This window comes from Elgaria multicarinata, chromosome 10 (genome assembly GCF_023053635.1).
Source record: "Elgaria multicarinata webbii isolate HBS135686 ecotype San Diego chromosome 10, rElgMul1.1.pri, whole genome shotgun sequence".
In the NCBI taxonomy this organism is placed as follows: domain Eukaryota; kingdom Metazoa; phylum Chordata; class Lepidosauria; order Squamata; family Anguidae; genus Elgaria; species Elgaria multicarinata.
Window position 1 is genome coordinate 45796623 of NC_086180.1, and position 15017 is coordinate 45811639.

The 15017-nt window shown below is 41.5% G+C and overlaps 2 protein-coding genes across 2 annotated transcripts in view; one reads left to right on the forward strand and one right to left on the reverse strand.

Moving 5' to 3' along the window:
* SCOC (short coiled-coil protein) overlaps positions 1–42 on the forward strand; it is a 652090-nt gene extending 652048 nt beyond the window's left edge. The window contains exon 5 of the transcript XR_010025935.1: positions 10–42. The gene's annotated coding sequence lies outside the window, so the exon portion shown is untranslated. The remainder of the gene's footprint in view (positions 1–9) is intronic.
* The window catches only part of INPP4B (inositol polyphosphate-4-phosphatase type II B), a 257893-nt gene that overhangs the window by 100684 nt on the left and 142192 nt on the right, over positions 1–15017 (reverse strand). The window contains exons 10-11 of the mRNA XM_063136347.1: positions 8117–8228; positions 2550–2622 (exon numbers count right to left, since the gene is read on the reverse strand). Of these exons, the coding sequence (XP_062992417.1) occupies positions 2550–2622; positions 8117–8228 (185 nt within the window). The remainder of the gene's footprint in view (positions 1–2549; positions 2623–8116; positions 8229–15017) is intronic.

Sequence of the window (15017 nt, forward strand, 5' to 3'; positions counted from 1 at the left end):
GAATTACAGTTCCCATTGTCCCTGACCATTGGCCATGCTGTCTGGGGCTGATGGAAGTTGAAGTCAAAAACATCTGGAGGGTACCAGATTGGGGAAGGGGACCAATATATGGTTGTATAAGACTTTGCTGTGAACAAAGTTTTGAAACACTTTGTTCTAACCAAATCTATGAGCATGATCTGAGTTTAAAGAACTTACCATAAGCAAGCAAAACCCTTGTAATCCTGAACCAAGCTTTTTTATTCCACGAAAGCCTGTGCAAGGGGCTACAGAACAACAACAATTTTTGCTGCATTTATAGACCATGGGGAGTTGGGCTAGTGGCACATTTCAGCTACTCGAATGACTGGGAAATGCCTTTATTCTTCTTCTGGATCACTAAAGTTTTCTGTGTATTGTTGCTACAATGTACACATTGGTCAAAAACTGTAAAAGATTTCATTCTGTAGTTTCAGTCCCTTAAAAGCCATCTTGGTACAATTCTCTATTGATTCAGGGACTCAGTGCAGTATAATTCCAATGGGCCCATTATCTCTGCTCTAATCTCTGAAAAAAGTATTACCTTCAAAAGGATCCCAAGAAGCAGGTCCAGTGAACTATATTGCTATTACTCACTCCTGCAGGACATAACCTTTCTGTTCTGCTACCTATCCCACCCCTTGACCCATGACACATACGAAACAACAATAAAAGAAACAGATTCTTATATGTATGTAATTCTGTTTCAGAAAAAGAACTTTTGCTCTACATCAATGTCATTGACCCTACTGATGTCTTTAATAAGGAGAACTTCACAGAAAGGAGCAAGAAGGCAACACAGTTTTCAGGAAAGGAGGTGAAGTGGCAAGGTAGTCAGAGGGTCCCCACTTCCTTTAAATGGCCATGAGCCTTCCTGGAATCTTCTCTTTAATTTCTTAACAAAATTACTTTTTTCATAGAAACACACAAAGGGAAGAGATATTATTTTAATGTTAAAATTCTAAATTGATATATGAATAGCAGTAAAACTAAAAAATGTCCTAAGATTAGAATGGCATAGTGATGTGCATCTATGAGATTAGCCATTCATTCCTCATTCCTACTCACTCAATAAGTGCTTCATAACTCACTTGGGGCTTGAAATCCATATATTAAGAAGAATACTTAAGAATCATGTCTATGGTTTTCTGGGTTCTGAGATTTTATAATCCACAAGGGAGGCTTTCTAACCCTCCTATTCTACTTCCAGAATTGTAAAGAATACAATCAACAGTTCAAGATACTGAAATACAGAGTATAAACATCATAACTTTATGTACGTGTATGTGTGTCTAGCTTCAATTGTATGTTATGTCTTTTGATACATCTGTAGAAGCACATAGATTACAGGCAAAGCAGAACAGATGGGAAATGCATACATCATATCACCTAGATAAAATTATGAATTATACAAGAGATCTGGGACTCTGGGCTAACTATTAGAAAGAATCTTAATTATGGACACAGTAATGGGCTGGATGAGGGCCAATAAAGTGAATCACAATCTAGAGAAGACAGAGGTATTCTGGGTGGTCGGTTTGTCTGCCCAAGGGATTGGTGTTTATCTTGCACTAGGCAGGAGTGGTTCCCCACCCCCACCTTGAAGCAACAGTTTCACAGTTTGGGGATACATATTGATCTATCTTTGCCACTGGAAGTACACCTTGTGACTGTGACACAGAATACCTTTTGCCAGCTTAACCTGATATGCAAGCTGCAATCCTACCTGGACAGCAACAGCCAGGCCCAGTTATCCATGCTCTGTTAACTGCCAGGTTAGACTACTGTAATTCACTACACGTGGTTGTTTTTTTTGAAGACTGTTCAGAAACTGCAGTTAGTGTAGAATGCTGGGCTGTTATTATGTATCACATCTGTGTTACACCTTCAGCTTGGCTCCAAGTCAATTTCAGGGAGTGCTGGTTTTGATCTTTAAAGCCCTTCATGGCTTAAGATTAGGGTACCTAAAGGACTGCCTGTCCCCATAGGTACCCTACATTATGATCTTCAGTGGATGGCCTCCTGTAGGTACATCTGCCAGCTGAAGTGAAGCTGCCAGAGAGAGGGTCTATTCAGTGGTGGCACAGCACTTGTGGAACACTCTCCCCAGAGAGGCTTGGCTGGCATCTACCTTACTGTCTTTTGGCACCATGCAAAGATTGTTTTTGATTGTTTTATACTGTTTTGTTGATCTTGTGGCCTTTTAGCTTATGTTTTGTTTGTATTCATATATTATTGTTTTATTCTTTTTTGTAAATTGCCCTTGGAATAGAATTGAAAGGTGGTACAAAAATAATTCTTCTAACTGTATCAGAGTTAACATGCTCTCAAATTGGATAGTACTGTTGTAGACTGAAGCTAATTTATGGAACTATTATTCAAGTTGAACCCAGGAGCCTGGCCACTGAAAATACGGGGTTCAAGTTAAGAAACCATGTGAGCATGAGGACAGTTTCTCCCTCCAACTGCATACATATAGCATAGTGCTAACACATTAATTATCCCCACCATTATAGATTTAGCACACATACCTGCATTTAATAAAGGTAAATTGTCTTTACTATTGATGTTTTCCAGAGATGTACACTCATAAACCAAGGCACACTACAAAAGAAAAGTTAAAATACTTTGAATGTAAAAGAGGATTCACCGTATAAAGTCTAAGAGAGTCAGAAAGAAGTGCATATTGAACTTATCACAATACTATGTGAAACACACTTTTTATGCAGAATTTATCTGTGTCTGTAATATGTCAGTTGTTAATTTTCCAAGCAGTTGTCTTATAGAGTAAGAAATCCAGGAACATACTGACTAATTTACCAAAAAATAATAGATATACTTATTTACAAGACTTTTCAGAATTGCTGTGGGTCCTCTCTCTCAACTAACTTAGGAATGGGAGAACAAGTGATTTTTAACCTCGTCAAGTCTCTCCTTTTCCCACCCCAATGCTAGTTTCACCTTGTTCTCGCTGTAAATGGACTTTTTTAAAAACAGGAAAAATGCATATATTTGAACAGGAAAAATGTCCATTTTTTTTTCCAAGCAGGCACACCAATGGGTCATTTCCCAGCATTGATTAAAGCACGAAGGTTTATCCTTTTTGGTAAATGCAGATTTTAAACTGCACATTTTTCAAAAAGGATGCATTTTGCAAATGAAATCACAAGCTCAAGAATGTGCAAGCTTTCCCCAAAATTTGCAATTGTGCTCGTGTTCAAGGTTGCATTTTCGTTAATTTTTTGAGTGTCAACTAAATTTTCATACATGCCTAAGTCATACATGTACCGATAACCAGCTAAATTCTGTCAGGCCCAATTGTTGTGCTACAGCTAGAACATTCAAAGCACCTAGTGCAAAGCAGCCAGAGAAAGCCAACCACCCCACCAAGGGGTTTCAGCAAAGTTTTGCTGGGAAGGCACATGGAGATACATTCATTTCATCTTGTTTAATGATGTGGCTCCACCTGTTCACAATCCCTTATTCATTTATTATTGCATTTATATCCCATTTTTCCCCTTCCAAGGAACCCAAGGCAGCATACATAATCCTCCTCCTCTCCATTTTATCCTCACAACAACAACCTGGTGAGGTAGGTTGGGCTGAGAGCCTGTGACTGGCCCAAAGTTTTCATGGCTGAGTGGGGACTAGAATCCGGATCTCCTGACTCCTAGTCCAACACTTTAGCCACTACACCACACTGGTTCTCACTGTGTCTTACTGGCTACTTCCTTCTTTTAATTCATATTCCATATTCACCCTGCTTTCTTTTCACTGAAGACACCATGTTTTGAAAAGTCCTTGACAAGGTAAGTGACCTAGCTTAGGTGGCTGATGAATATCTTGTAGATCAATATGTCAGGTAGAGATGCCTGATTTTCCTTATTAAACTGTCTGAAAGTTAACCTGCTTAAAGCAATTTTAAAAGCATAATATTTTTACCTACATAGAGGCTGCAGTGTCAAGCCAGACATGTCAAGAAGATGGTAGCCAATTGTTTGAAAGACAATAGTCTTAAATCAAGTAGGGCACTTTATTTCACAGGCGGGGAGGACACAATATGTTTTGGATTTCAACACCCATAAATCCATGCTAGGAATGCTAGGAATTGATCTCTAAAACATATGGAGATCCACCTTCTGCTTGCAACTGCTTTATTCCTTAAAATAACAAGGGACTGGCCAACGAGACCACATTACACCAGTACTTTTCCAGCTTCACTGGATGCCAATCCAGGTCTGGGCCCGATTTAGTGCTACTAGTAACAGGCTACTAGTAAAAGCTTGGGGCCAGGTTATCTGATGGAATGCCTCCTCCCATATATACTGGCCCGGACCCTCAGATCATCTTCCATGGTCCTTCTCCATGAGCTCCTGTCAAAGGAAGTGAGGCAGATGGCTACCAGGAGGGCCTTCTCTGCTATGGAATGAGCTCCCCAGAAAGGTTCGCCTGACACCTGCGTTATACTTTTCCCGACGCCAGCTGAACACCTTTTCATTTCCCCAGCATGTTAACATTTTACCATCCTAAACTTTTAACTTGCTGTTTTAAATCTGTATTTTAAATCTCTGTATTGCTGCTAGATTTTATTCTGAACTTTTATATTGTGGTTTTTATATTGTGATTTAAATTTTATACTTAAATTGTATTTTATGGTTTTAAATTTTGTGAACTGCCCAGAGATCTTCGGCTATTGGGTGGTATAGAAATGCAGCAAATAAATAAATAAATATGGAACTACCCACTTCCCGAGACTGGGCTGAAATCCCCCCCCCTCCTGGTCACTTGCACAGTTCCATTCTCATGCTGTGAATGTGGGGTAGGCATTACAGTGACTTGTGAGGGGTGGGAGGAGGGAACTAACCAGTTTTCTGCTCAGCAGACCCCATTTTATGTCCCAGAACCCCCTTGGAACAAAGCTGCATGTCAAAACACTGCAGCCACCGACACTGCAAAACTGGCGGCAGAGGCGAGAGGGAGAGGTGAGTCAGGGGGGACGGCTTCACGGGACGCCATCTCACCTGCAGCACCCGGTGCCACAGCAAGCCCAATTCATTTTCGAGCAGCAATAACAGGATCACAGAAAACAGTCAGCACTATATGTAGCGAAGAAGGATTACTGCTACGAGAAACCAGAAGTGACTAACTCAAAATCACTCTGACAGAGCCAATATATTTTTTATTAATTCAGGAAAGCCACAGCACTACGTTAACCACTAGAAATAATAAGGGCTACAATTTGATATGTGACCAAGAGCCAGATCTTCTAGCTCAGAAATATGATTCTTGAGCAGGCGCATAATTGCAGCCCCCACATTCTTCTCCAGTTTTAATGTGAAGTATAAACAAATTCTTCTCTTCCCACCCATTCCCCCAAACCTTCATGATGGGACTTGTAATCCAGAACATCTGGAGGGCAATGGGTTGGCTGCCCTAATGGAACACAGGTGGATTTGACTTTCAACTTCAACAGCGCAACCGTATACATGTCTACTCAGAAGTAAGCTCCGAGTTCAATAGGATTCAGTCCACAGTAAGCATGTACACGATTCTGGCCTGTGCTGTGAGTTTTGCCTCTTCCCCACTAAAACTATTTTGGTTACGGTACCATAATGGGTAGTATTCTGTGTTACTTCAATTTAAATGTGGCACGTTTCAAATGCCTCCTGAAAACATACTTTTTCACCCAGGCTTTCCCTGACTTGTAATAAAATGAATCACGCTGCTCCATCTTACTGCAACTTGTGTTGCTTTGTACTATTATTGCAATTGGAATTGTATTTAATATTGTATTTTAAATGTGATTGTAATATTTATATGTGAACTGCTTAGGGATTTTATTATATTTAGTGGTATAGAAGTATCACAAATAAATAAAGTCCCATTCTTTTCAATGGATCTACTCTATGTAGAATTAACATTGGATATAACTCTATATATGTAAATATTATGTTTACTTTGGCATATGACTCAGCCCAAAAAAAGAAGAAGAAAAAGTAAACTTGCACTAGTTTCCTTTGCTTTGGGGTATAATATACCTGTAAAGTCGGGTGTATGTGTGCTTGGAACAAAAGACCAGCCCAGCTCTCGGGTACTGTGCCCGTGCCACCCAACTCTTTTAACCCAGAGATTAGAACAAACATATATCAATACTTATATCATTTTCATGTGTTTTTTTCTTAAACACGTTACAGTCCACTTCAACTTTGATATTTTAAAAACATGATGATCCCCACCCCCACCCCACTGCACTCCCCAAAACAGAAAGGGTGGCATTTTGATGATTTTACAAAGCACTGTCTTGTTTCTCAAATGCCCAAGCTCTCAACAGTGCAACCTAAATATGGTTGTGTTATTGTGGTTATCTAATATCACAAACCACTGGGTGGCAAGTTAGTAACATGAATAAAACAACAACCCCAGATAGGATGTTAATTAAGATGGGAGTCTTCTTCTTCACATAGTTTAAGTCCTAGTAATTATTTCTAAATTTGGATCTGTGCATAAAAACTAGCATATGCAAATGTTTTGCACATTTGTGCCTGTGGGGCAGTGCCCCAAACCTTTTAAATACCTAGCAATGCCCCCAGCTGTAAGCATTCTCCCATCCCCAACTACATACACTCATTTATATACATACAAAAAGTTTATAATTTCTTGTGATCTTGGACAGCCCTTAGATGTCCCCACAAATATGTAGAAAAGTGACACCAGCAACGAATATTTAAAATCTCCCCACCCCCCGCCGCCCCAAATTATCAGGGTAGGAGCCACAGTTAGCTCACAAAGCCTTATGTTACATAGGGCCGCAATACATGTGGTGTAGGGGAAAGTAGATAAGGCTTTAGAACTTACAGAATTATTTCTAGGGGTCAGCCAAATTTTTGAGAGTTTTGATTTCTGTGTCAAAATTTGCATAAATATCAAGTGGGAATTGTTTCAAAGAAGCATAGGTGTGCGCAGCACATTTCACTAGTGTGTGCACCAGGGGATTTATTTATTTATTAAAGGTGGACATTTATTGAATACTCAATCATAAAGGATATTATTTTTATTCATTTATTTATTAAACACTGCACATAGATGCCCTGCGTTTGGCTTGCCTGACCGTGGCAGGGCCGTTGCAGCTGCTCAAGCAGAGGCCTAGTGGATGAGGCAGCGTGGGTCTCCACAGAGAGGCTCTCAGCAGAGCAATTCCTTTTCGTTCCTGCTGCTGAGAGCATTGGTGCTTTGTTGGAGGCACTGGTTCTTCGGCAGGGCTGTTCCTGTTGCAACTGGATTCCCCACTGGATCCCTACTCAATGCCCCCCTTAATTCGGCACTTATTGCTTGAGACATTAGGGTGTGCCTGGGCACACCTGGCACTCCCCTTGTGCACCCCTATGCAAAGAAGTACGGGTATTATTTAAAAAACAAATTTGGTTTTTTTATATACAAAGTGGTTCTGTCGAAACTGAAACAGACTAGATAATTTTGGATCAGTGCTAGTTTTTCTTCACAAGTTGCAAAGCATCACATGCTCTGGAAAATGGAAAGTATACTGAAGTAATTTAATAAGCCCACTGTGCATAGTGTATCTCTTTAGGTGTGGTTGCTTCACTGCTGTAGAAGGTTTATATTCCAGCCACTTGCCTTTATTTTCTTATAAAAATAGGTCACAGTCATGTTGCAATATACACAGTGAAGAACTGTAATAAAACTGTAAATAGTGCCAGCTGAATCAGCTAATCCATAGCCTTTTTTTTTTTAAAAAAAGGTGATATTTAAAACACGCTTTCTGTACTGAGCATGACTGGAAGGTGGGAAGCAGGGTAGCCATCTAGCTCACACTACTTAAAACTAATTACACTTGATTAGTTTTGAAATTAGTACTTTTGTGCTAACAGACTGCAAGTTAAAAAGTTCTGAAATAGAGTTCTGTTCCATCCCATTTTTAGTTTGGAATGTTGAACACTCATGTTGTACTTTATTCTACAGAGAACTTCTTCATTTTTATTTTTAAATACAAACTTAAACTCTACTGTGACTATAGTAATACATAGGCATCTGGCAAATCTGATCATTCTAATTTAATTTGTGCACTGAGCTGGGTTCCTACCTTTTGTCCCTGCACATCTGTTGTGATGTGATCTGCCTCCCCATCCTCTGTCTCCCCCATCTTCACAAAGCTGACGTCTATCGTGCCAAATGACTTTCCACCATCCGAGCTCCTGAAAAAAAAATATGGGGGTAAGGGAGGGGAAATTTATTTTCTATTTGTATGGCAGTATCATTAATGAAATCCATTTCTTTCCATTCAGGTCCTCAATATGCCAGAGACAAAATGCTGATTGGCAACATCTGGGCAAATGATGGGGCTGTTCTAGATACATATGGAATCTTAGCAACATTTCAGAGTAAGGTACAATGGCCTCGTTCGCAGGACATGACAACCCATGGTGGGTTATCAGAATCGTTTCTGTGTGGATTGTTATGAAGTCCGAACCCGGCACAGTTTCCCCGGCATGGTTTGTTAATCGCACACAAGCTATATCCTGCACTCTGAGATGATTGAGAAGACATCCTGGCCCTCCTCTGTGTGTGGGGTCTGGAAGCTGCCTGAATTTGCTAGGTACTGATGTTGAGCCTGAGAACAACAGTATTTGTGTCGAAATTCAAAAACAAAACAAAAGCCCTAGGCACACTAATATATATGGTACCCAAGTGTACGTTGCTGCCTTTGTAGGATCAAAATGTATAAAAATTGCTCTTCTTGCCACAGTCATTACTATTTATTTTATTTATTTATTTATTTATTTATTACATTTTTATACCGCCCAATAGCCGAAGCTCTCTGGGCGGTTCACAAAAATTAAAACCACAGTAAAACACCCAACAGTTTAAAACACAATTACGAAATACAGTATAAAAAGCGCAACCAGGATAAAACCACACAGCAAAGTTGATATAGGATTAAAATACAGAGTTAAAACAGTAAAATTTAAATTTAAGTTAAAATTAAGTGTTAAAATATTGAGTGAATAAAAAGGTCTTCAGCTGGCGACGAAAGCAGTACAGTGTAGGCGCCAAGCGGACCTCTCTGGGGAGCTCGTTCCACAACCGGGGTGCCACAGCGGAGAAAGCCCTCCTCCTAGTAGCCACCTGCCTCACTTCCTTTGGCAGGGGCTCACGGAGAAGGCCCCCTGTAGATGATCTTAAGGTCCGGGTAGGTACATATGGGAGGAGGCGTTCCTTCAGATAACCTGGCCCCAAACCGTTTAGGGCTTTAAATGTCAATACCAGCACTTTGAATTGGGCCCGGACCTGGACTGGCAGCCAATGAAGTTGTAAAAGGACTGGCGTAATGTGATCTCGCCGGCCAGTCCCTGTTAATAACCTTGCTGCCCTGTTTTGCACCAGTTGAAGTTTCCGGACCGTTTTCAAAGGCAGACCCACGTATAACGCATTGCAGTAATCCAAACGAGAGGTTATCAGAGCATGGATAACTGTAGCTAAGCTATCTCTGTCCAGATAAGGGCGCAGCTGGTATATCAGCCTGAGCTGATAAAAGGTGCTCTTTGCCACTGAGTTCACCTGTGCCTCAAGTGACAGTTCTGGATCGAAGAGCACCCCCAAACTACGGACCCGATCCTTTAGGGGGAGTGCAACCCCGTCCAGGACAGGGCAAACATCACCTCGCCGGACAGAAGAACCACCCGCTAACAGTACCTCCGTCTTGTCTGGATTGAGTTTCAGTTTATTAGCCCTCATCCAGTCCATTACCGTGCCCAGGCACTGGTTCAGAACAGCCACTGCCTCACCTGGGTTTGATGAAAAGGAAAGGTAGAGCTGGGTATCATCCGCATATTGATGACACCTCAGTCCACATCTCCGGATAACCTCCCCCAGCGGCTTCATGTATATGTTAAACAGCATAGGGGATAAGATAGAGCCCTGTGGAACCCCATGGCTTAGGTGCCACGGCACAGAGCAATAATCCCCCAGCACCACCTTCTGGAATCGGCTATCCAAGTAGGAGCGGAACCACTGCAACGCAGTACCTCCAACTCCCAGCTCAGACAACCTATCCAGAAGGATACCATGGTCGATGGTATCGAAGGCCGCTGAGAGGTCCAGGAGAACCAACAGGGTCGCACTCCCCCTGTCTCTCTCCCGACAGAGGTCATCCCACAGGGCGACCAAGGCAGTTTCTGTTCCAAAACCAGGCCTGAAGCCCGATTGAAATGGATCTAGATAATCCATTTCATTCAAGAGTGCCTGGAGTTGTCCTGCAACCACCCGCTCAAGCACCTTGCCCAGGAAAGGGATATTAGCCACCGGCCTGTAGTTGTTAACATCTTCCGGGTCCAGATTAGGCTTCTTCAGGAGTGGTCTAATTACCGCCTCTTTTAAAGAGGCCGGCACCACTCCCTCTCTCAAGGAGGCATTTACAACCTCCTGGACCCAGCCGGCGATCCCCTCCTTATTTGATGTAATGAGCCACGAGGGGCAAGGGTCAAGCACACAGGTGGTCGACCGGACTTGGCCAAGCACCTTGTCCACATCCTCGGGCCTCACTAACTGAAACTCATCCAATAAAACTGAACCGGACGGCGCTCTGAACACCTCTACTAGTGGAGCTGCATTTATCAAAGCTTTACAAAGTTCTAGTTTATCTGCATCCCCCCACCCCAATCACACACTTTCATTATTTCTGCAAGGATACCATGAACATGTACCATTGAAAGAACTGCTATTGTAATTTGTGAAGTCTGGAATCAGAAACTTCTTAGCTATAATTTGGAGCCTAACGTTTCAGAATTCATAACATAATTTATAAAAGAAAGCTTTGCCAGTATACTTTTGAACAACATAAACTAACATTGTTTTAAACTTGGCATAGGCAGTATGCAGCCATAGACTGCAAAGCCATTTTCTATAGTACAAGTCCTTTTACTGAAATGGCTTTCAGCATAGTAGGACTGACATTTGCCTGATTTTGAAGCCTAGCAAATATACCAAATCTGCCAGAATCTAGCCATACATTATACATTTACTGAAGAGACAGGAAATAAAATTGTATAAGGGTTAGAAACTAACACTTCATGTTCTGTGACTCCAAAAACCACAGTATTCATTCCTAAAACTAGTCATATTTGGCTATATTCAAGATTGCTTCTGCGTCTAGGAGAGCCTTTGCCCAGCTTCAGCTAATAAGCTGGCTGCACCCCTTTCTAGGGAAGGTGAATCTAGCTATGGTGATCCGTTTCTTAATGGCCACTCTTGTAGATGACTGTAATGTGATTATGGCAGGGCTGTGCTTGAAAAGTGTTCAGAAACTACAGCTAGTGCAAAATGCTGTGGCCAGGCTGTTGTCTGGTGTGCACTTTAGAGACCATGGAACACCAGTCTTGAACCAATGCACTGGCTTCCAATCTGTTTCCGAGCCCCATTGAAGGTGCTGATTTTGACCTATAAAGCCCTAACTGTCTCGGGGCCAGAATAACCAGCTTGGCGCCTCCTACTGTATAAGCCTGCCTGTAGTTTGGTATTTTCATCATTGCCTGGTTGCCACACCAGGAGGAATGTGGTTGGTGGGTACCCAAGATAGGGCTTGTTGTGTAACAGCATGTCAACAGTGGGACTTCCTTCCAAGGCTGCCTCCTACTGGACTAGACAGGCTATGAAAACTGCATTGTTTTGCCAGGCCTTTGGCTTTTAAAATTGTATTTGGCCTGTTTTTAAAGAAGGTCCTGTTTTTGTTTTAATGATATGCAGCTGCATGTGCAAAGCTCCTGGGAATGTTAAGGGAAGAGCTATGTGATGCGTGTCCCAGTGATGGGTGGAGCTGATGTGTGTAAAAGGGAATTTCATTCTGTCAGATTAGTCTATGCTCCAGGTGAAAGGTTAAGAACTGCCCCCAGCATTCCTTCATGGCAGATTCTAGGTGCCTCTTAGACAAAGGAAAAACTTTCAACCAATCAGTGTCGAATGTAAGCTGTGATGTATGAATTGTATGCACCTTACCTTGTACTGGCAATGTAACCTAGTTTGTTAACAGAGCACGGACCAGTAAAGTCCATTAAAGATAAGAGCACTGACCAATTATGTTACTAACAAGTGATGTAACCAGAGCCTATATATTCCAGAGGATCCCTTTGTTCAGGGAGCTCTTAATTTGCATTTCCCGCTGGAGCTCCAATGTTGCAACATTTACGAATAAACTTTAACTTGCATTTTCCAACCCGGTGTGTTTATTGGCAAAGTATACACTGAGGGAGCGGCCTGTCCAGCCCTAAGGTTTGAGGGCTAACAGAGCTACTTAGTGCTGCCCTGCTCATCACTCATGTGGTGAGTTCCCCTTCTTCCTTAACACCCGAATAGGCTAATTCCAGTGGCAAATTTTAATTGGCAAGTTATACAGACTAGATTTTGGCTTCCTTCTTTCACCTGAGTTTCTGTAGGTTATTAGATTGAACATTGTACATATACTTCTCTTCTCTCACAACTGCTGCAAGAAGAACAGACTGCATTAATTGAGAAAATCTCTGCACAGAGAAATATGAACAAAAAACAGTGGTTGCCCGGTCACATATAACTTTAAAAATTCCAGTTGTCACAACACATGCCCTTGTAAAAGTATCAGTTTACGGCAGAATAGAGTGTCTTCATGAAAAATGCTAAAGTTCTCTCCCATTGCCAGTTTGTATCAAATATTCAACAACTCAACTATGAATTATAGGCTGTCGCAGATTTAACCCTGTCTGTTGCTCTGGATTTCAGTAGCAACACAGCCATATGCAGCCTGTCAGTCATGCGACAAAAGGCTATGAAGTGAAACCTTATCCTTACCCTTGATGCACAAAGCATTTCTCCCCAAAACAGAACAAGGTATCTATTTAAAGAAGAACAAGGTAGATTGTTCATGATTCTTTGATCAAGAGATATACAATAAAGAACACAGAAATATGCTCACTATCTAAGGAAGCAGTCCTATGGTTCTTAGACAGCCAAAGAGGGGTCACAGGATATTTTGGATTCTCAGTTCCAAGGTTGGAGATTGTGCTCTGACCGCAGAGGGGGAATCCATGCCCCCTTGCCCCTTGCAGACAGAACCGCATTGGCTGCTCTCCAAGTTGGGAACGTGACTCAGAGGATGAGGAAAGGGGATGTTTTGGTGGGCAGGAAGGAAAGGAGACATGAAAGGCCAGGATATGAGCTATCCTGAGGCCTCTGCATCCTCCTCTCCTTCCCCTCCAAAATGCTCCAGGCAAGCAGGCCCTTCTAGTGAAAATGCAGGGCACAAAGATGAGGAAGTGAAGATCGCCTCCATTGTGCCTCCTGCATTGCAGTCTGGAGGCTTATGATCATCAAGAGTGGAAACAACAGGATTGCACCCTAAATGTATGTTGTTGGCCTGTCATCATCCCTCGCCATTGACCATTCTGGCTGGAGATAAAAACCTTCGGCATTACTTTCAAACCTATTGTAGTCTACTTAACATCTGTTTATAGACTGAACTTTATATGCCAAGTGCCAGTCCAATAATCATTTCATCATCAACAAAAACAAATAACAATGAATCTGCAAATGTTAAATCATGGAATGAAAACACCTCTTTTGAAAACAATAGGTGTGCCGATCAGCCAAGAGTCACGTCAATATTCTGAGGAAAGCCAGCATTAGCTTCACGTCATAGTGAGGAATTTAAACCAGATTTGTCACATTAGACAATAAGATATGCCAAGCATACAAATAAACAAAGAAAGAAGTGCTCACTAAAAATGTGGGCTTCAGAGCCATTCTATACATATCTAATCCGAAGAGTGGGTTTTATTGAAGTCAATGGGAATTACTCCTAGGTAAGTGTGTTTTGGACTGCAGCCACAAAATTACAGAAGAACAATCAAGCAAAGCCTTTAAGGTTCAATGAAATGATAACGCAAATATAGAATCATCCTACACTAGAACTTTGTTTACTTCTTCAACTCTGTATCTCTTATCAGTACAGCTCCTTGTGTAAATACCACTCCTGTTTATCCAAATATCCTTGCTTGCGGGCATTCTCCAGAACATTCAAGGTAAAAGAAGTTGTTCCCCAATTGTTATTACAATTAGACAGGCATGCATTAACAGCTATTATTAACAAAGAAGAATGAGAAATAGATTAGTTGACGCATGATACAGGCAAGTTACTAAATGCTTAAACCAATAAATAGGTTTCACCCCCTCTGCCAGCCTTCACTGACCTGGTGCCCTCCAGATGTTTTGAACCTCAACTCTCAAAAGGCTCCCAGCAAGGAATGCTGGGAGATGTAATCCAAAACATGCGGAGAGCATTAGGTTGGGGAAGACTGATCAATACTCTTTCCCAACATACAAAGATAACATACATTCCACTATGTAAAATGAGATGTATCCAGATTTAGACATATTACAACTAAATATGTCTAGGTTTCAATAGGTCTACTCAAAATGTGACTAAATCTGGATCCACTCCAAAGAATATAATAGTATTCCTGAGTTTGAGAGAAATTACAATATATTTTATTGATTCTTTCTTAAATTTCTTGAATAATTAAAATCTGAACAAAACATTTCCCATGGCCATGTATTTACTTGAACATAAAGTGAGGTGGGGGGAGAAAAAGCTTAGGGAGCAGTCCTATGCCCCCTAGACAAAGTCTAGGCTTACGCCATATTCGCAGGCCTCCCCAGCCTCCTACCCTCCCACTCCACAGAGCCCCAGCTAGAAGGGCAACAAAGCCCATCTAGCCAAAATGCAGAGTGGGAGGTTCACGGAGGCAAAGATGCCCTCCACCACTCTTCCCACTCAGCATTGGATGGCCATTAACCACAGAGTTCATTGACTTATGGCCATCCTAATACGATTGCACCCTTAGGAACACAGAAAAGCTGACTGCGTATTTACATACAAATTCTGAATTATTTATTATTTATTTAAAACATTTATATCCTGCCCTATATCATTACGGTCTCAGAGTGGCGTAGAGATAAAA